General features: G+C 35.4%; 1 protein-coding gene across 2 annotated transcripts in view; it reads left to right on the forward strand.

The window, feature by feature from the left end:
- The window catches only part of ADAM9 (ADAM metallopeptidase domain 9), a 123811-nt gene that overhangs the window by 98590 nt on the left and 3587 nt on the right, over positions 1 to 21634 (forward strand). Inside the window, exons 17-20 of one of the 2 annotated variants that reach the window (XM_011993380.1) lie at positions 3629 to 3709; positions 3960 to 4065; positions 10729 to 10870; positions 11938 to 12025. In XM_011993380.1, coding sequence (XP_011848770.1) covers positions 3629 to 3709; positions 3960 to 4065; positions 10729 to 10870; positions 11938 to 12025 — 417 coding nt within the window. The remainder of the gene's footprint in view (positions 1 to 3628; positions 3710 to 3959; positions 4066 to 10728; positions 10871 to 11937; positions 12026 to 21634) is intronic. The other variant, XR_001007499.1, reaches the window with a different exon arrangement.

Here is a 21634-nt window from a genome sequence, read left to right on the forward strand (position 1 = left end):
GGCATACTCCAGACAAGGTGAGAGAAAACAGGGGAGGCTAAACAACTGGAGATCAAAGGATCATTTTTATTAGGAAGAAAGCATATAACATGACTTAAGTACATAGCAAAAATGGGCTTCCTCATGCTGCCCTACGCAATTAAACTTACCTCTCCAGCCTTACCTGCGAAGTTTAACTGCATAGTTGAAAGGGCAGACCAGAATGCACCCTTTTTGCCACCTCAGCTTACTACTACCTGGTACCACAGGTGTAACCAGCATGCCTGGCTAATTTTTTTTATTTTTCTGTAGAGACAGGATCTCACTATGTTGCCCAGGCTGGTCTTCAGCTCCTGGGCTCAAGTGATCCTCCCTCCTCAGCCTCCCAAAGTGCTGGGATTACAGGTGTGAGCCACTGCACCTAGCTGGACATCCTTCCATGTCTTTATTAGATCCATGTATTTTTTTCTGAGAAGTTCATATTGGTATCTTTTTCTGTTAGATTGTCATTTTTTAAGGCTTCTCATATGCGAAGAATGTTAACTGTCAGTCAGTTGTATCTGTGTAAATATGGTCAACAATTTGACATGAGCCTATTTTAAAATATCATGGTTTTTTTTTTTTTTTTTTTTCTGGTGCCTCACTGTGTCACCCAGGCTGGAGTGCAGTGGTGCAATCTCAGTGCAACCTCCGCCTCCCAGGCTCAAGTGATTCTTGTGCCTCAGCCTCCCCAGTAGCTGGGATTACAGGCATCTGCCACCATGCCTGGCTAATTTGTGTATTTTTAGTAGAGACGGAGTTTCACCATGTTGACCAGACTGGTCTTGAATTCCCAACCTCAAGTGATCTGCCTGCCTCGGCCTCCAAAAGTGTTGGGATTACAGGCATGAGCCATGGCATTCGACCTTAAAATATCATGAAATTATATCAGTCTTATCTGTTTTGTCTTGGTTTCATGTCATGTTTAGAAAAACTTTTTGTATCTCAGTATAATATAAATATCTGGCTTTTATTGGCACAATTTATTAACATTTCATCCTATTTCTCTGATCTTATTGCTGCTGTTAAATATTTTCTTGATATTTTCTACTTGATCTTCCTCTCTTGCAGTATTACACAAATTATTTATTTGTGTGGGGTGTGTGTATGTGTGCACACACACTTTGGTAGTTATATGTCTTTCTATTCTGCTTGTTTACTTAATAACAAGAAAAACACATCAATATATTTTTCTCAAAGTTGTCATGATTAAAAATAGTATCTACTGATTGTTTCAGTGTAAGCTATACCACTTTTACTTCCAAACCCCCATGTCCCAGTTTTTATTTGGTAGGAAAAATATTGGCTTTAGATTCCAGGTTATTTTTAACGTATATCAATGTATTTTTACGACCTTTTGTCTTTCTGGATTTTATTGCTAACTGCATAGTTTTTTAGCTATGACAATAATATTTATGTACAAGAAAGGATAGCAAGTGGTTGGTGTGTGTACCTGGACTGATACACCTTGACCCAAACTGACACGTCGTTGAAACCATATACCACATGTTCTGTACAGCTGTAACTTTGTAACTGTTGGTTTAATTTATGAGTCTAACACCTGAGTTTTCACACAGCAGCTAGGATCCTATCCCTTCTAGTATGTACCAAAACCTAGACTGGACAGTTTGAGCAGACTGACAGCTTGGTTGGTACTTCTTCAGATCTGTATTCTTTGTATATTTATTCAACATTTATTTCCAGGAAAAGCTAAACATGGGGTAGGGGAAAAAGTGGAAAAGAAGAACTCCTCACTTTCGTTTTTATTGTCCCAGGTAGTTCAACTTTGCTCCCCACTTGCATCCTGAAATCAGTAAACCAGAAGTCTTATAGTCAACTTTGCTTTACTTTGATGTGTGGTGGTTGTTGGTGGTGGCCATGGGTGGTAGGGGGAGTGGTGGTAGTATGTGAGAGGATGGTCTTACCTTCCCACTGTGAGAGTTTTTTGTTTTTGTGAGGCAGGGTCTTGCTCTTTCACCCAGGCTGGAGTGCAGTGGTGTGATCTTGGCTCATTGCAACCTCCATCTCCTGGTTTCAAACGATTCTCCTGTCTCCCAAGTAGCTGGGATTACAGGCATGCACCACCATGCCCGGCTAATTTTTGTGGTTTTAGTGGAGATGGGGTTTCACCATGTTGGCCAGGCTGGTCTTGAACTCCTGGCCTCAAGTGATTCACCCACCTCGGCCTCCCAAAGTGCTGGGATTACAGGCATGAACCACTGCACCCAGTCCCCACTGTGAGAGTTTTTGAGTGTATTCCTTGCAGTTTGACTTTTCCCATTCCGCAAGGTAAACACTGCCAATCAGAACACCCTTTCTCCGGAGGACTTGGAATTTTCCTGTGCCTTAAAGTAAATCTGCCGGTTATTAACACATTTCATCTTATTTAACTCTTCAGGTATCCACTGTGAATCAGTTATTGACAGGAAAATCTTCTTTTAACTGGCAGGGAAACTCTTGGTAAATATTTCCTCTAAAGACTTACGGATATAAGAAAACAGTATTTTGAAATCTTTATTCAGGAGTAGTGCATGGCTAGAGGACAGATGGGGAGTGACTTACTGTAGAATCTTCTGTAATTTTGGAATTTCTAATCATTTGAGTATATGTCCTATTTAAAAATTAATTGACAATTGGAGGAAACAGTGTTTGGAGATCTTCTGACTTAAAAGTACAATTCTGTTTAAACCTGTGTATTTTTTAGAGTGGTAAGACTGTCAATATTTCATTGTATGTTTGTTCTCTAATTGTTCTTTATTTCATTTGAGCATTTAAATATTCTGATCTTGTACACAAGATCAGTTGGTTAGTTACCTAATAAAATTTTACAATAGCACTCAACAGTCTTTTAAAAAGTTAGTCTTCTTTTTTTCCTCTAACATCACAACAGAGCAGTTTTCACAAAGATGTCAACTAAAAAATTTCTAAAATGTTTTTAGCAGATTTCTTTAGATCTTAGGTTTAATATTTTTTCTGAGTTAATGTTTTTTATCTCTCAGTATTTAGGGTTCATTTCTATTTCATATCTCATGAACTAGAATTTCTTGAACCATATAAGATTATGACTTATTTTCAATATTGCTTTTAATCGAAGTATCTAATCAGGGTACTAGAAAACAGATTTTATCTTGTCAACAAAGTACCCTTTTATTTTTGAAAGAATTTTAAATATCAGTTGTCCTTTTGATATCTGTCACAGTAACAACACCTTATGAGAGGTATAATGGAAATAGATCTTCTGTCCTTGAATCTTCCTTCTAGTCCTGGGCTTAACTGTATCTGGTTACTTTTGATTTGAAAAAGTCCATATGTGAATATTTTATTTAGGATCTTCACATCTATATTCACATGGAAGGATAGATAATAGTTTTATCTTTGTTTTTGGTCTTTATGTCATCTTTGTGTTTTTTGATAATTAATTTTGTGTCAGTTAATTAATGCTACTTATTTTTCTGCATTTTCAAAAATATAATATGGGAATTAATGGTTCCTTGAAAGTTTGAAAGAATTCTGCAATGAAGTAATCTGTACCCAGGTCTTTTTTTCTGGGTACTTTTAAATTAATGTGGTCAGTCTTTCTTTACTTAGTTCTTTTTTTTTTTTTTTCCAGATTTGTAGAAACTTCCAGTGCGTAGATGCTTCTGTTCTGAATTATGACTGTGATATTCAGAAAAAGTGTCATGGACATGGGGTAGGTAATATTTTCTTTTGGTTTGTTCCTGAATGTCGTGCTAAATAATGAGAAATCTCAGAGGGGACTAGATGAGAATTCCCAGGATTTTCAGATATTGGGGAATTTAGATTCCTGATACATTTTTCATTCTTAAACAGTGTCAGTAAGCTTGTATGAATTTAGTCCTTTCTCTTGGTTTCCATTCTTGAGTTGATGATACAGAGCAACATTCACAATTAACAAAAGTGGTATTTTGATTGTTTTGAAGGTATGTAATAGCAATAAGAATTGTCACTGTGAAAATGGCTGGGCTCCCCCAAATTGTGAGACTAAAGGATACGGAGGAAGTGTGGACAGTGGACCTACATACAATGGCAAGTAATATAGAAGAAAATTAGTGTGATCTCCCAGTGGCCCAAGGCATAAATTGGGCATCCTTGTACCTCTCCCTCATTTCCCACATCAGTTATACATTTAATTATGTTGATTCGGCCTCCTAAATTCCTTTTGACTGTTTCCATGTTTCTCATCCCCATTTATTACTTTCAATTTCTTGCCTGGACATACATCATAGCCTCTTATGTAGGCTCCCTATTTTTCATCTTGCTTCCTTTAATCCATGTTTCACTCCACATTACAGTTTTAGTGTTTTCCTTCAAGAATTCAGTTTTGATTTTGTCAGCGTCTTGCTTTAATTCAGTGTGTTTGCATTGCTACTAGAATGAAGTCCACAACTCCTTAACATGGCTTAAATGCCCTGCATGACTTGCCCCAGCTTACCTTTCCAGCCTCATTTCACTGTGCTGAAGACATATTGTAACTTCTTTGATTTCCTCTACTAGACTACTATCTTTTACCTGTGGGCTTTCATACCATATTATTTTCACGTTGTTGGCACTTGGCTAATTGCTATTTCGGCTTCAGATTATACCTCATTTTCTAAAGGAAGTTTCCCCTGGCTGCTTAAATCTGAATTATCATTCCCTTCTATTGCTTTTCTAGTACTGTTAGTACTATCTGTTAGCACTAATTACTATGCTAATTACTGATTTGCCTTTTAAAATTCCCTGATAGACCATGAGCTCCCAGTTTACCCGTATCTTTCTAGTGACATCATATGCTTTTTTTCTCTTGGGTAACTACCAGCTAGAATGACTAGTCATATAGTAGATATATGTTAAGCTTTTAAAGAAACTGCTAAACTGTTTCCCAATGTGGCTGTACCAGTTTACATCCTCACTGGCTGTATATGAGAGCTCCAATTTCCCCACATCCTCTCTAAGCTTTGCTATTGTCAGTCTTTTTAATTTTAGCCATTCCAGTAGGTATGTAGTGGTATTTCAATGTGGTTTTAATTTGCATTTCTCTAATTACTAATGATATTGAACATCTTTTCTTGTACTTATTTGCCATCTACATATCTTCTTTGGTTATGTGTCTGTTTAAATCTTTTTTCCAGTTTTTAATGGGTTGTCTTAATGAGTTTTGAAAGTTCTTTGCATGTCACTGATTCAAATATTCAAGTGCTTTATGAAATATGCCTTGTATATATTTTCTCTTAGTCTGCTTACTTTGGGTTTCATTTGTTCTTTTTCTAGTTTCTCAAGGTGGAGAATGAGGTCATCTTTTTCTTTTCTGATACAGGCATTTTATTGCTATCAGTTTTCCTCTAATTCATCCCAGAAATTTTGACATGTTATACCTCCATGTTCATTCAGTTCTGAATACCTTCTAATATGCTTTTATTTTTTTCTTTGACTTACAGGTTATTTAGATATGTGCTATTTCTTTTGAAGTATCTGTGGATTTTTTAGTTATCTTAATGTTACTGATTTAAATTTTATTTTACTGTAGCAAGATAACTTATTGTATATGACTTGAATCCTTTTATTTTTTTAAACTTACCTTGTAGCCCAGAATGTGGTTTACTATTACGTATTCTACTATTCTATGGTGGAATATTCTGTAAGTTATTAGTTCATGTCAGTTAATAGGTAGTCGGATCTTTCATATCCTTACTGATTTTCTGGTCTACTTCCTCTGTCAGTTATTGAGAGGAATATTGAGTTCTTTGGCTATAACTGCCAATTTGCCTATTTCTCCTAGTAGTTCTATCAATTTTTGCTTTATTTATTATGATGCTCTGTTATTAGGTGCCTAAACACTTAGAATTATTCTATCCTCTTTATAAATTGACTCCTTTATCCTTATGAAATAGCCTTCTTTTTCCCTAGTAATATTCTCTGCCCTGCAATGAGATATTATTAATACAGCTACTCCAGATTCCTATTAATTAGTCAGCATGGAAAATCTTTTCCCATCCTTTTACTTTTAATTTATTTATATCATGCTATAATAATTAGTGCATAGAGTTGGATCTTGCTTTTTATCTAATCTGCCATTCTCTGCCTTTTAATTAAGTTGTTTTGATAATTTATATTTAACTTGATATGTTTATGTTTAAATTTACTGTCTTGATATTTTCCGTCAGTCTGCCTTGTAGTGATATTGTAACACTTCAGTATATTTCCATTTCTCTCATTTTGTGCCATTGTTGTCACATGTTTTACTTCTACTATAAATCCCACAATTCGTTATTATTCATTTTTGAACAGTTGGTTATCTTTCAAAGAGACTTAATACTAGAAAAAGTCTCTATATTTACCCATATAATTACCATTTCTAGTGTTCTTCATTTATGTAAATTTGCATTTTAATCTGATTTAATTTCTGCTTGAAAGATTTCCTTTTACATTTCTTATAATATGGGTGTGCTAGTGACAAACATTTTTAGCTTTTGTATGTCTGAAAAAGTCTTTAATTTGCCTTGCTGCTTGAATGATAATTTAACTGGATAAGAATTTTGGATGATTGTTTTCCTCCCTTTTTACTTCTAAGGATATTCCTTGTCTTCTGACTTGCATTGTTTTTCCTGAAAAATCTGCTGTCATCTTTTTCTTTGTGATGTCTTCTGTATATGTCTTTTTGTAATCTCTGGTTGCTTGTAATTTTTTCTCTTTATCTCTGGTTTTTAGTAATTTCTTATAGTATGCCTTGGGGTACTTGGGATTTTTTGAGCTTTTTGGATCTTTGATTTTATAGTTTTCTTCAAGTTTGGAAAATGTTTGGCCATCATTTCTTCAAATATTTTTTTCTGTCTTCCTCTTTCTGTCTTCTCATTCAAGTCCTCCAATTTTATGTATATTTGGCTGCTTGGCGTTATTTCACATCTCACTGATTGGCTGTTGATTTTTTATTTTTATTAGTTTTTAAAAATTTTAATTTAACTTTACTTTTTTTGAGACAGAGTCTTGCTCTGTCACCCAGGCTGGAGTGCAGTGGCATGATCTTGGCTCATGGCAATCTCTGCCTCCGGGATTTAAGCAATTCTCATGCCTCAGCCTCCCGAGTAGCTGGGACTACAGGCGTGTGCCACCACGCCTGGCTAACTTTTGTATTTTTAGTAGAGACAGGGTTTTACCCTGTTGGTCAGGCTGTTCTCAAACTCCTGGCCTCAAGTGATCCACCCACCTCAGCCTCCCAAAGTTCTGGGATTATAGGTGTGAGCCAGCACACCTGACTGGCTGTTGATATTTAAAAATTACTCTTTATTCTCCATGTTTAATTTTGAGTAACTTCTGTTACTCTTCAAGTTCACATTTCTTCTGTGAAGTCTAATTTGCCATTAACTTGATCCAGTGTGTTTTGCATTTTAGACATTATAGTTTTTATTTCTAGAAGTTCCATTTGTTTCTTTTATATATCTTTCATAACTCTACGTAAGATGCTCAATCTTTACTTTTTTGAACAAATAGAATACAGTTGTAATAACTACTAATGTCCTTGTCTACTAATTCTGTCATATGGGTACTTTCTCAGTTTTGATATTTTTCCCTCTTTTATTTTCTGCATTTTTGTATGCCTTATAAATTTTTATTAGATGCCAGAAATTTTATATCCTACCTTGTGGGTTATTGGATATTTTTGGATTTCTACTGATGAGGTTTGTACTAGTAGCTTGAGTTACATCGACATAATTTGATCCTTCTGGGTCTTGTTTTTAAGCTTGTAAGGCAGGACCTGAATAGCATTTAGTCTAGGGCTGATTCTGCTTCATTACTGAGGCAAAACCACTTCTGTTTATCCTGCTCAGTGCCACGTTAATTATGAGGTTTCCCACTGAATTATAGGAGCAAATACTCTTCCTAGTCCTGTGTGAGCTGTGGGGCTTATTTCCACCAATCTTTTCACATGGTTCTTTCTCTGGCTTCATGTGGTCTCCTTACATGCATATATCCTTCAGCACTGATGCAGATCTTTCAGCTTTTCTCTGTGGCTCCCTTCCCTTTGGTACTTTGCCTAGGAACTCTAGCTGCCTTGCCCTCTTCAGAATACCAGCTCCATCTCTTTAACTGAGGGAGACCACTGGGGTTTGCTTTGGTGCCCACATTCCTCATTAGTGTCTGTTAACTTTCCTTAGACACTAACCTCGGACAATTGTAAGGCTCACCTTATTTTTTCTGCCTCTCAGGGATCATTGCTCTTTGTTGCCTGATGTCCAGTGTCTTGAAAACTGTTATTTCATATATTATGTCTGGTTTTCTGGTTCTTTTAGCTGGCAAAGTAAATCTGGTCCCTGTTACTCCACTTTGGCTATAACTGGAAGTCAGAACTATGGATTTTAATGGCTGTGTATCATTTCATCCTGTGGATGTGCTGTAACTTCACTTAGCTGTTTTCTGATTATTTGACATTTAGATTGTTTCTAAGATTTTGATAATGCAGTGTTAACATTGTAGTGTACATGTTAATGCGTATACATTTTTCCAATTGAAGAGTCAGTTGCCAGTAATGAGGTTAGTTTGAAGAGAATAATCCTTTTTATGGTTTAGGAGTAAAAATTCCTAATAAATCATATACATTCATATAATGCCACTTAACAGTGCAAAGGTATCAGTTTCAAAATAATCTTGCCAGTGTTGAATGCTTTAATTTAAATTTTGTCTACTCATTAGTAAGTATAAAATGACATACGAAGCTTGCTTTAATTTTTTGTACAGTTGACCCTTTAGCAATGCAAAGATTAGGGGCTCCAACCCCCTGCGTAGTTGAAAACCCATATGTAACTTTTGGCTTCCCCAAAACTTAACTACTAATAGTCTATTGTTGACTGGAAGACTTACCAATAACATAAACAGTTGATTACCACAGATTTTATCTGTTATATGTATTATATACTGTATCATTATAATAAAGCAAGCCAGAGAAAAGAAAATTTATTAAAATCATAATGAAGAGGAAATATATATACTATTCATTAAGTGGAAGTAGATTATCATAAAGACCTTCATCCTCATCATCTTCCTGTAGAGTAGGCTGAGGAGGAGGAGGAAGAGGAGAGGTTGGTCTCAGGGGTGGTGGAAACACAAGATAGCCTGCATATAAGTGGACCTGCACAGTTCAAACCCACATTGTTCCAGGGCCAACTGTATTTTGATTTTCAGTTGGGATAAATATTGTTTCATATAGTTTTGGGATAAATATTGTTTCATATAACAACTTTTTACAGAAATTTCTGGTTCTTTAACAAACTTAAAATTATGAATCAGTTTACCACTCCTGTTTATATCTACTATATTGTTTCTCAAAAGAACACAGAACAGATAAAATACTTAAAGAATTTGTAAAAGTTCTAATGAAACTTAAAATCTCGAAGGCATGAAAATAAGATTGATAAATTCAACTATACAAAAATAATAAACTTCTCCATGGAGAAAAGCATAGTGCCATAGGTTAAAATGGGGAAAATATTTCCAACTTGTATCATGGACAAAGCTAACCTCTCTAATATATAAAGAAGTTTTAGAAATTAAGAAGAAAAAAGCAAGAGTCCAGTAGAAAAATAGTCAAAGGACTGAGCAGAAAAAAATAAACAATGTTTCCTTAAGAAAAAAATGAGGCCGGGCGCGGTGGCTTACGCCTGTAGTCCCAGCACTTCAGGAGGCCGAGGAGGACAGATCATGAGGTCAGGAGTTGGAGACCAGCCTGGCCAACATAGTGAAACCTGTCTCTACTAAAAATACAAAAAAACTAGCTGAGCGTGGTGGCGCATGCCTGTAATCCCAGCTGCTTGGGAGGCTGAGGCAGGAGAATCGCTTGAACCCAGGAGGCAGAGGTTGCAGTAAGCTGAGATCGTGCCATTGCACCAGCCTGGGCAACAGGGTGAGACTCCATCTCGGGAAAAGAAAAGAAAAGAAAAAAAATTATCAATTCATAGTATTAAAAAAAGTAAATTAAAATTCTATAAGAGAAAATTTTTCACCTACCAGGTTGGCAAAAATCTGGAAGTTTGGCTCTGCGGGTGAGGCTATGGGGAATTCTTACATATTGCTTGATATTACAAGCAATAAATTGTAACTATTGAGAGACAAATTGACAATACCTAAAAGAAATGATGAATGCACTTGTTTATTGATACAGCAGTTCTGCTTTAGGGAAATTATTCTGTAGTTATTATACCTACACTCATATGATATGACATATATACAAGGTTATTCATTATAGCAGTTTTTTTGGTAGTAGCAAAAGATTGGAAAAATAAAAATGTTTATCAGTAGGGTACAAGTTAAATAAACCCTAGAACATCTTCACAATGGAGTTTCGTATAGCTGTATGGAAAACGAGGAGGACCACTATGTTCAGATGAGTGGAAAAAAACTGATGCACCAAATGGTATATAAATAGTATGCTACCTTTTGTGTAAGAAAGTGTTGACAGTAGAAACATATTTTGTTCTTGATTGTTTGCTCAAAGAAATACTGTAAGATTACAGAAGAAACTAATAAAAGTGGTTATTTTTGTGAAGGCAGAAATAAAGTGGGCAGGAATGAACTGTGAGGAATACTTCTCAATGTATTCAATTAATGTCAGTTTGATTTTTGAGTAATGTGAAAATTAATGTAAAGTATTTATAATCATTTAGTATTTTCTGGGTAGTATGAGTTTGGTGACTGTTGATGTAAAATTCTTCTCTCTAGAAATGAATACTGCATTGAGGGATGGACTTCTGGTGTTCTTCTTCCTAATTGTTCCCCTTATTGTCTGTGCTATTTTTATCTTCATCAAGAGAGATCAACTGTGGAGAAGTTACTTCAGAAAGAAGAGATCACAAACATATGAGTACTTAGATTTTTTTCTTTTAATTTCTATATTAAATATATACATATATTTTCTGAGACAGAATCTTGACTTCCCTGGGCTCAGGTGATTCTCTCTGCCTCAACCTTCCAAGTAGTTGGGATTACAGGTATGCCACCACACCCAGTTAATTTTTCTATTTTTTTGTAGAGATGGGGTTTCGCCATGTTGCCCAGACTGGTCTTGAACTTTTTGAAGCCATCCATCTGCCTCAGCCTCCCAAAGTGCAGGGATTACTGGAGTGAGCCTCCACACTCTGCCTATATTAAATAATTTATAAAGTATTAATGCTGATAGTCATATCACCAGAGATTGGTAATCCTCTAAAATAGGGTTGTAAGTTATTTCTCTGACCTTTCGACATGATTAGCATGGGTTGAAAGGTGGTGGTGACCAAGCCACCTCTCTTAAGGGGAGGAGAAAGGATTATGTTGGTCAGCCTTTAGGCTGCTGAAAGTGGCCCTCAGAGTTCATTTTGCTTAACACCAATTTCTGATAGAGGAGTAAGTAGATACTTCCTATCATGCTTCCAACTGACCAGTCTATGCATAATTCCCCCATCTGCATTTTTGAAGTTTGAGTTCCATAACTACAGCTATCTTTCATACATCTCCACTGCACTGATTTGCTGTCACCTCAGCATGTCTAAAACTTACCTGTTACCTTTCCAGCCAATCCATTCACTACCCTTGTATTTCCTAATTTTTAAAATGACTACTTGGCAACCTGAGAATATGCTTTTACTGTTCTCTGATTTTAGGAAGACTTGAGAAAAGTTAGGGAACATTGGCCTCATTGACCACATTTCACAATTTCTTAAAATTTAAGTTTAATTATAAAATGTGGTTAGTAATGCTTTCTAATACCATAAGGATTAAAAATATGTGAAAGCTGTTAAAATGACATAAAATTTTTAACTGTATCATGATTATCATCCCCACCACTACCAACATCATTATTCTGTATTTGGGAAACTGCAAAATGTGTGTAATATTTCATGTAGAAATGTTTTAATCTTAATTTAGATCAAAAGTAATTGTATCTTTCAGGTCAGATGGCAAAAATCAAGCAAACCCTTCTAGACAGCCAGTGAGTGTTCCTCGACATGTTTCACCAGTGACACCTCCCAGAGAAGTTGTAAGTATAAAATGAAAAATTATTTTTCTTTATTGTATTAAAGGATCAAATGCTTAAAGATTAAAAACTAAGTTATGTAGCTAGAGCTAGAAACATAGATACCTTCTTAAGAATTCAAGAGTATTGTATGTGGTCGCTGAGTTTTTTGTTTTTGTTTTTGAGACAGTCTTGCTCTGTTGCCCAGGGTGGGGTACGGTGGCATAATTGCATCTCATTGCAACTTCTGCCTCCCAGGTTCAAATGATTGTCATGCCTCAGCCTCCCAAGTAGCTGGAATTACAGGTGTGTACCACCACGCCTGGCTAATTTTTGTATTTTTCATAGAGACGGGGTCTCACCACATTGGCCAGGCTGGTCTTGAACTCCTGACCTCAAATGATCCACCCGCCTTGGCCTCCCAAAGTGCTGGGATTACAGGTATGAGCCACTGTGCCCTGCCCCCTGAGTTTTTTAAAGGAAAACCAACAGAGTCCTTCACTCAGAGGACACAGAAAAAGACAGCTGGACATTAGGAATGCCTTGCCTAGCAACCAGGATTGGGAAATGACATGGGACCTATGCTATCACTGCTTTTTTCTATGTCTACTCTTTTCCTATTTTCAATAACTGTCTCCATCTCCCTATGGGATGTTACAAAGACCTTGGTGCTGAGCTATTGGATTGGCCTAATTGTCTCAGCTGTAGGACTGATAGTCACTGTTCCTGCAAGTGAGGAACAGTGTTTAGATCAGTGTTTAGATGAGGGAGTGTTTAGATCATGACACACTTTTACTGATCTGCATATATCCCTAAGCAATATGTAATTTTTAAATCTGTTTTAAAACTTTTAAGAACGTTTTATATGATAATTTGCACATACATCTGCAACCTGCTTTTCCCCTTAATCTCATGTTGTGATTTATCTCTATCAATAGATATAGCTGTGATTCATTCATTTTCACTGTTGATTAGAAATCTTTCTTCATTTTTTAATACACACACACACACACACACACACACAGAGATACAGAATCTCCCTATTCTACCCCCTTTTCCTTTATAAAAAGGAGACAAAAATTGTTATGCCCTTTCTCCTCTTAACCATATATCTTGGAGATTTTTCCACGTCATTATGTATACAGGATGGCCACATAGGCCCTATGTATGCTAGTCCAAAATTATCTGTATACTTTTCTTCATCATTGGCATATATGTATATATTTCTTACTTGATTTTGGCAAAATATATATAAAATTTGCCATTTTAACCGTTGTTTTCAAGATGTTTTTTGTAAATTTAACAGTAGTGGTAAAAAAAAAAAAAAAAACACTAATATTTACCATCTTAACAATTTTTACATGTATAGTGCAATACTCCTAAGAATATTTACCTATGTTTTCTTTTAGTAGTTTTATAGTTTCAGGTCTTCTGTTTAAATCTTTAATCCAGTTTGAGTTGATTTTGGTATATGGTATGAAATACCAGTTCATTTTCATTTTTCTTCATGTGGATATGAAGTTGTCCCAACACTATTAATTGAAGTGACTGTCCCTTCTTCATTGTGTATTCTTGGCACCTTTGTTGAAGATTAGCTGACCATAAATTTGTGGATTTGAGGTTCTCTGTTATGTTTGTCTTTATGTCTATTTTATGCCAGTAGTATGCTGTTTTAATTAGTATAGCTTTGCAGTGTATTTTAGAATTTGGTAATGTGTTGCTTCCAGCTTTGTTCTTTTTGCTCAAGATTGGTTTAGTGATTCTGGGTCTTTTGTGATTCCGTATGAATTTTAGGATTTTTTTCATTGTTATGAAAATTGTCATTGGAATATTAATAGGTATTGTATTGAATCTGTAGTTTGCTGTGGTTATTTTAATATTAATTCTTCCAGTCAGTGAGTATGGGATATCTTTTCATTTATTTATGTCTTCAGTTCCTTTCATCAGTGTTTTATAGGTTTCTTTGTATAGATATTTATTTTTGGGGTTAAATTTATTCCTATTTTATTTATGTATGTATTTTTGCTGTCATTCTAAATGGAATTTTTTTTCTGGATTTCTTTTTCAGATAGCTTGTTGTAGTGTATAGAAATGCTACTGATTTTCATATGTTGATTTTGTATTATGCAACTTTACTGAATTTATTTAACAGTTTTTTGGTTGACTCTTTAGGGTTTTCTATATAAAAGACCATGTCATCTGCAAACAAGGACAGTTTTACTTCTTTCTTTCCAATTTCGATGTCTTTTATTTCTTTTTCTTGCCTAACTGCTCTGGCTAGAACTTCTAGTACTATATTGAGTAGAAGTGGTAGGAGTGGACTTTCTTGTCTTATTCCTGATCTTAGAGGAAAAGCTTTCAGTTTTTCATTGTTCAGTATGATGTTAGTTGTGGGCTTGTGATGTACGGCCTTTATTGTGCTGAGGTTCATTATTTCTTTCTTTCTTTTTGTTTTTGAGATAGAGTCTCGCTCTGTCACCCAGGCTGCAGTGCAGTGGCATGATCTTGGCTCACCGCGACCTCTTCCTCACAGGTTCAAGTGATTTTCCTGCCTCAGCCTCCTGAGTAGCTGGGATTACAGGCATGTGCCACCCTGCCCAGCTAATTTTTATATTTTTAGTAGAGAGACAGGGTTTTGCCATATTGGCCAGGCTGGTCTTGAACTCCTGACCTCAGGTGATCCACCTGCCTCGGTCTCCCATAGTGCTGGGATTACAGGCATGAGCCACCATGCCTGGCCCAGTTTATTCTTTGTATACAAATTTGTTGAGAGTTTTTATCATGAAAGAATGTTGAAATTTGTCAAATGCTTATCCCTCATTTCTTAAAATGATCACATGGTTTTTGTTATGTTTATGTTCTTCACTTCTGTTTTTTGTTGTGTAGCATATTTATTGATTTGAGTGTGTTAAACTATCCTTGCGTCCCCAGAATACATCTCACTTGGTTACTGGGAAATATCCTTTTATGTGCTGCTAAATTCAGTTTGCTAGTATTTTGTTGAAGATGTTTGCATCTATGTTCATAAAGGATATTGGCCTGTAATTTTCTTTGCTTGTGGTGTCCTTGTCTGGCTTTGTTTTCAGGGTAATGCTGGCCTTGTAAAATGAGTTTGGAAATATTCCTTCCTCTTCAAGTGTTGGGAAGAGTTTGAGAAGGATTGCATTAGTTCTTCTTTTTAAATGTTTGGTAGAATTCAGCTGTGAATTTATCAGGTCCTGAGTTTCTTTGATGAGAGACTTTTTAAAGTTAGTAATTCAGTCTCCTTACTTATTATTGATCTTTTCAGATTTTTTATTTCGTCTTGATTCAATTTTCATATGTTGTATGTTTTTAGGAATTTATTTTTTTCTAGGTTCAGTTTGTTGGTGTATGATTGTTCATAGCAGTCTCTTATAAAACTTTGTATTTCTGTGGTATCAGCTATAATGTCTCCTCTTTCATGTCTGATTTTATTTGATTCTTCTTTCTTTTTTTCTTAGTCTACTTAGTGGTGTGTTAATTTTATTTATCTTTTCAAAAAACTGACTCTTAGTTATATTGATTCTGTTAACACTATTTTTCCAGTGTTTCATTCATTTTTGCTCTGATCTTTGCTGTTCCCTTTCTTCTACTAACTTTAGGCTTAGATTGTTCCTCTTTTTCTAGGTCTTGAGGTATAACATTAGGTTGTTTATTTGAGATTTTTTTTAAAAATGCAGGCACTTATTGGTATAGACTTGCTATAAACTTCCCTCTTAGAACTGCTTTTTCTGTGTTGCGTACATTTTGTTATGTTGTGTTTCTATTTTTATTGTCTCAAGATTCAGTTTCTTTCTTGGTACACATTGGGGATTGGTTCCAGGACCCCCACATATAGCCCAATCTGTCTATCCTCAAGTCATGCTGTTGGCCCTGCAGAACCCACATATAGGAAAAGTTGGCCGTCTATATATGTGGGTCATGAATACTGTATTTTCAATCTGTGTTTGATTGAAAAAAATCTGCATATAGATGTACCTTTGCAGTTCAAATCTGTGTTGCTTAAGTGTCAGCTGTATTTTAAAATATTTCTTGTTATCTGCTATTGACCAAGTGGTTGTTTAGGAGCATGTTGTTTAATTTTCCTGTATTTGTGAATTTTCTAAAATTCCTTCAGTTACTGATTTTGAGTCCTAATATTGTAGTTGGAAAAGGTACTTGATGTCAGTCTTTTAAAATTTGTTAAGGCTGGTTTTGCAGCTTGACATATTATCTGTCCTGGAGAATGTTCTGTGTGCATTTAAGAAGAATGTGTATTCTGCTTCTGTTGGATGGAATATGTTTGTTAGATCAGTTTTTTTAAAGTCTAGTTTGAGTCAAATGTTTTCCTACTGAGTTGTTGTCTGGATGATGTATCTGTTGTTGAAAGTGGAGTATTGAAGTTTCCTACTAGTATTGGGTTGCTATTTAGCTCTCCCTCCAGATTAATTAATATTTGCTTTATATATTTAGGTACTCTAAATTGGCTGCATATGTATTCAGTTGTTATATCCTTGTGATGAATCGACCCCTTTACCATTAATGCCCTTTTTCATCTCTGTTTTTAATGTTTTTGATGTTACATCATTCTGTCTGATGTAAGTATTGCTATCCTTGTTCTCTTGGTTTCCATTTGCACAGAATACTTACTCATATTTAAAGGAATTACTGATAGGTAAGGACTTACTATTGCTATTTTGTTTTTGACCCTTCCTTCTTCCCTTGTTGCCTTTTGTATTTCTTTTTAATTAAAAAAAATCAATTATGGATACATAAGAGTTGCACATATCACATGGGGTACATGTGATATTTTGAAACAAGCATACGGTGTGTAATGATCAAAGCAGGGTAATTGGGATAGTCATCACCTCAAGGATTTATAATTTCTATGTTAGGAACATTCCAACTCTACTCTTTTAGCTATTTTGAAATATACAATAATTTTTTTTGTAGTAATATTTTGATTCTCATTTTCCTTTGTGCATATTCTATAGTATATATATTGTGGTATCTTTGCAGTTACATAAAATATTTTATAAATGTATAGCAATCTATTTTAAACTGATAACTTCAATCACAAAAACTCTACCCCTTTATATTTCTTCTTCTTCCACTTTATGTAATTGATGACACAAAATTACCTCTTTTTATATTGCTTATCATTAACACAGATTCATTACTTTTTATGCTATGCTTTTAACATTCTAACAAGATTTAAAAGTGATTTTCACACTTACAGTACTACAGAATTCTCTACTTGTCTATACGCTTACCTTTATTATCGAGTATTGTATTTTCATATGGCTTTGTGTTGCTATTTATTTTCCTTTCTCTTCACCTTTTTTGCTCCTCTGCCACTTTGATTTTGAGTATACTGTCTTTGAGTCCACTGACACTTTCCTCTACCTCATCGTGTTTGTTGTTGAATCCTTCCAGTGAATCTTTCAATTTAGCATTACAGTTTTCAGCTCCAGAATTGCTGTTTCGTTCTTCTTTATAGTTCCTATCTCTTTGTTGATATTCTCATTTTGTTCATACATCATTTTCCTGATTTATTTTAGTTGTCTCTCTGCATTCTCTTTTAATTTTTTGAACATCATTATGATGGTAATTTTTGAATTCTTTGGTAATTTATATATATCTGTTTCCTTAGGGTCAGTTTCTGGAAATTTAGTTTGTTCCTTTAAATGTGCCGTGTTTCTCTTTCTTTGTATTATTTGTCATTTATTATTGGGATTTTGGCATTTGAAGAATGAGCTGCCTTTCCCAGATTTTGCAGCCTTGTTTTATACAAGGAGGACTTATGCTACTCAGCCTGGCTAGAGATTCTGGAAGCCTCTCAAAACTTTTTTTTTTTTTTGGAGACAGAGTCTTTCTCGGTTGCCCAGGCTGGAGTGCAGTGGTGCCATCTCGGCTCATTGCAACCTCCGCCTCCTGCAACAAGCGATTCTCCTGCCTCAGCCTCCTGAGTAGCTGGGACTACAGGTGTGTGCCACCACTCCCAGCTAATTTTTGTATTTTTTAGTAAAGAGGGGGTTTCACCATATTGGCCAGGCTGGTCTCGAACTCCTGACCTTGTGATCCGCCTGCCTTGGCCTCCCAAAGTGCTGGGATTACAGCGTGAGCCACCACGCGTGGCCTGTTGTCTAGTATTTTAAATCTTTTAAAAAAATTCTACAATATAAATATGACTATTGAATTATGAAATGTTTATTTAGGTTTGTGAGACCATACACCAATTAAATTAATTGTTAAGAGGATGGACTGTGAGCCAGACTGCCCAATTTGAGTACTGCCTTTGTCACTTTATAAGCTGTGACTTTAGGCAAGATTCTCAAACTCTCTCTGTACTTGTTTCCTCATCTGTAAAATAATAATAATAATAATACTAATCACAAGTGACTTTTGTGAAAATCAGAGGGATTCGTATGTGTGGAGCACTGAGAAGTGCATGTGGCACATGTGAAATGCTCTATGAGCTTTAGCTATTTTCCCATGTGTTCATTGTCTGCTTTCAACCTTATTGAATCTCAGCTTATTTTTCTGGTATTCAGCGAAGGTATTTTGGTAGTAAATTCTCTGTTTTTGTCTTTTCAGAATGTGTTTGGCTGACAGCTGTTTTTTTTTTTCTAAGAACTTTAAAGAGACTATATTTTAACATCCTTTGTTGCAATTTAAACATTGTCTGTTATTCTAATGTCTGCTGTAGATGATATCTTTTCCATGTGGCTTTTTCTTCTGTATCTTTAGACTAGTTGGTGTAGATGTGGACTTTAAAAAACTCCTTTGCCAATAAATAGACTTCCTGAGTTGATTTACGTTTTTCAATTCTAGCAAATTCTTAGCAATTATTTCTTTATTGCTTTTGTCTCATTATCTGATAAACTCTTTCACGCATTTCTTGCATGTTAGACTTTTTACTATCTCTCTGTTTCTTAACCTCTCTTTGCTATTTCCAGTATTCTTGTGTATTCCATTCTGATTATATTGGATCTACATTCTATTCACTGTCTCTACTAAACTATGCCAAATCTTCTCCTTAACCAACTCATTGAATGTCTAATTTCACTAGTTTTATAGTACATTTCATTCCTGTAGTTCTACTTAGTTCTGTTTCGAATCTGCCTGGTTATTTGTGATTGTTTGTTATAGTTTTATTATCTATTTTAAAGCTTTTATTTATTAAAGCATATTCAAACACCTACTTTATGTGGTGTATCTGGTCATTTTAATATGTATGCCCTTGGTGGGTTCTCAGGTTTGTTATTTCTGCTGACTTTCATGATGGCTTATTTCTTAGTGCACTTGTGATGTTGATTGTAAACTCACATTCTTTGGAACTTTATATTGGAAGTAAATATATTTGAGTCCTGAATTATTGTGGGTTTCTACCGAGAGTATTTTTCTTTGCCGGATGCTTGGGGCATAGTCAGTCTTTGATGTCTTTAAACTGAAATTTTTGTTGATTTTTTCTTTTTTTGACAACACAAATGTTATAAACTCTGGTCCCCAAACTCTTATGAGGATGAGTGTGGAGACTGTTCTATAAGTTCCCCGTCTATTAGCAGGGGCAGTATCATCACAGGCCTTCCTTGAGGCAGGTATTTGTTTTTCTAGTTAACCCATGGGGATATAACCTTTTGTATGTCTAGGCTTTGTATAGGGCCTTGTATTCACCTTTCCATGCTGCTCAGGCCCTGGCTTTTCCTCCTTTATCTATGGGTTACTGAAAACGCATACTGCTGCCTGCCAAGGATAGGAAGATGTTCACAGGATGAAGGCAACTCCGTTGTTTGGACTCTTTCATACCTTCTTGGTTTTTTTTTGGCCTGTAAGATGTTTCTTACTTCCCACCAACCCAGCCAAGTGTTTCAAAATACCTTTTAAATATTTTAGGCAGCATTTTAGGTGTACTGTACTGGGAAGTTTTCTCTGGATATTTGATCTACTCTTTGCAAGAAGTGAACGTGTACTTCATTCTTTTTAATGACTGCATACTGTTCCCTCTTATAAATTTACCAGAAATTTAAAAACAGGTTGTTTCCAGTCTTATACCATAAAAAAATGTGGCACTAAGCCTCCTTGTAAATAGATCTTTGCATATATTAAAAAATATATGTCAAATAAATGCCAAAAAGGATTTAAAAATTTTTAAATTTTATTTTTAATTGGCAAATCATAGTTGTATACGTTTATGGGGTACAGCATGATGTTTTATGTAAACAATATGGAAATGATTAAATCAAGCTAATTAACATATCCAGCACCTTGCTCGCTTGTAATCTTTAGCTTGTTTTCATTAATTTATATTTAATTGACAAATAATAATTGTGTATATTTTGGGGTATGGTGTGATTTTTTTTTTTTTTTTTGAGAAGGAGTCTCACTCTGTTGCACAGGCTGGAGTGTAGCGGCATGATCTTGGCTCATTGCAACCACTGCCTCCCGGGTTCAAGCAATTCTTCTGCCTCACCCTCCCGAGTAGCTGGAATTACAGGCATGTGCCATCATGCCTGGGTGATTTCTTTGTAGAGACGGGGTTTTGCCATGTTGGCCAGCCTGGTCTTGAACTACTGACCTCATGTGATCCACCTGCCTCAGCCTTCAAAAGTGTTGCGATTACAGGCATGAGCCACCATTCCTGGCCACAATGTGATGTTTTGGTCTATGTATACCTTGTTGTAGGATTCAGTCAAGCTAATTCTCATACCCATCACCTCACCACGTTGTCATTCCAAAAGTGGACTGGATCCCTTTAGAGTGCTGCTCCTATGGCTTGTGGAAAGGGATGGAGACATTTTGTTGCATTTTTCACCAATTTTCACAGTACATATAAATCATTCTGTGGTGAAAAAAATTGCAGATGATAGACCACCTGTTCTGTGGTAGAAGCCAGAGGGTGCTCAAAGTCTTCACCACCACTGTGCATTCTCTGCCAGTCATAGAACTTTAGGAGTAGATAGTAAAGAACATAGAACTTTTAACAGTAGATAGTAAAGAACATCTTGGTCAAGATCACTTCATTATTGATTTAGTAATTCCATCTGATCTTTCCTAACGTCTTCTAACATAATGTGATATGTGAAAAAAATTACTTTTACTTTCTTATTTGAGGCTAAGTCATACAGTTTCACTTTGTTGTAAACTTCAGCTACTTCATCAAGGAAGAATATAATGAATTCCAAAATCAACGATTCTAGCTGAGTGGTATTTATAGTATTAGTTAGATACTGTATAGGTTTGGCAATACATTATGGAAGATTTTATTTAAAATACATTGACATAGGAAATATGTTACCTTTTAACTAATACAGTTGGTTTGAAGCAAGATCATTGCACTTTGGTATTACTGAATTTAAAAAAAAAATACCTTAAAAGAATTAAGTATTCCACATTTAGTGGTAAAGATATGTCAAATAAGCAAAATATTTTATAGCATTATAACGCTATAATTCACAGCATTATAAATAAATACAGGTTGAGCACCCCTAATCTGAAAATCCAGAATGCTCCCAAACCCAAAACTTTCTGAGCACCAACATGATGCCACGGGTGGAAAATTCCACACCTGCCCTAATGTGACGAGTTGTAATCAGAATGCACTGTTGAGTACTTATATGTGAATAAATCTAA

This window comes from Mandrillus leucophaeus, unplaced genomic scaffold, assembly GCF_000951045.1.
Source record: "Mandrillus leucophaeus isolate KB7577 unplaced genomic scaffold, Mleu.le_1.0 Scaffold111, whole genome shotgun sequence".
Classification (NCBI taxonomy): Eukaryota; Metazoa; Chordata; class Mammalia; order Primates; family Cercopithecidae; genus Mandrillus; species Mandrillus leucophaeus.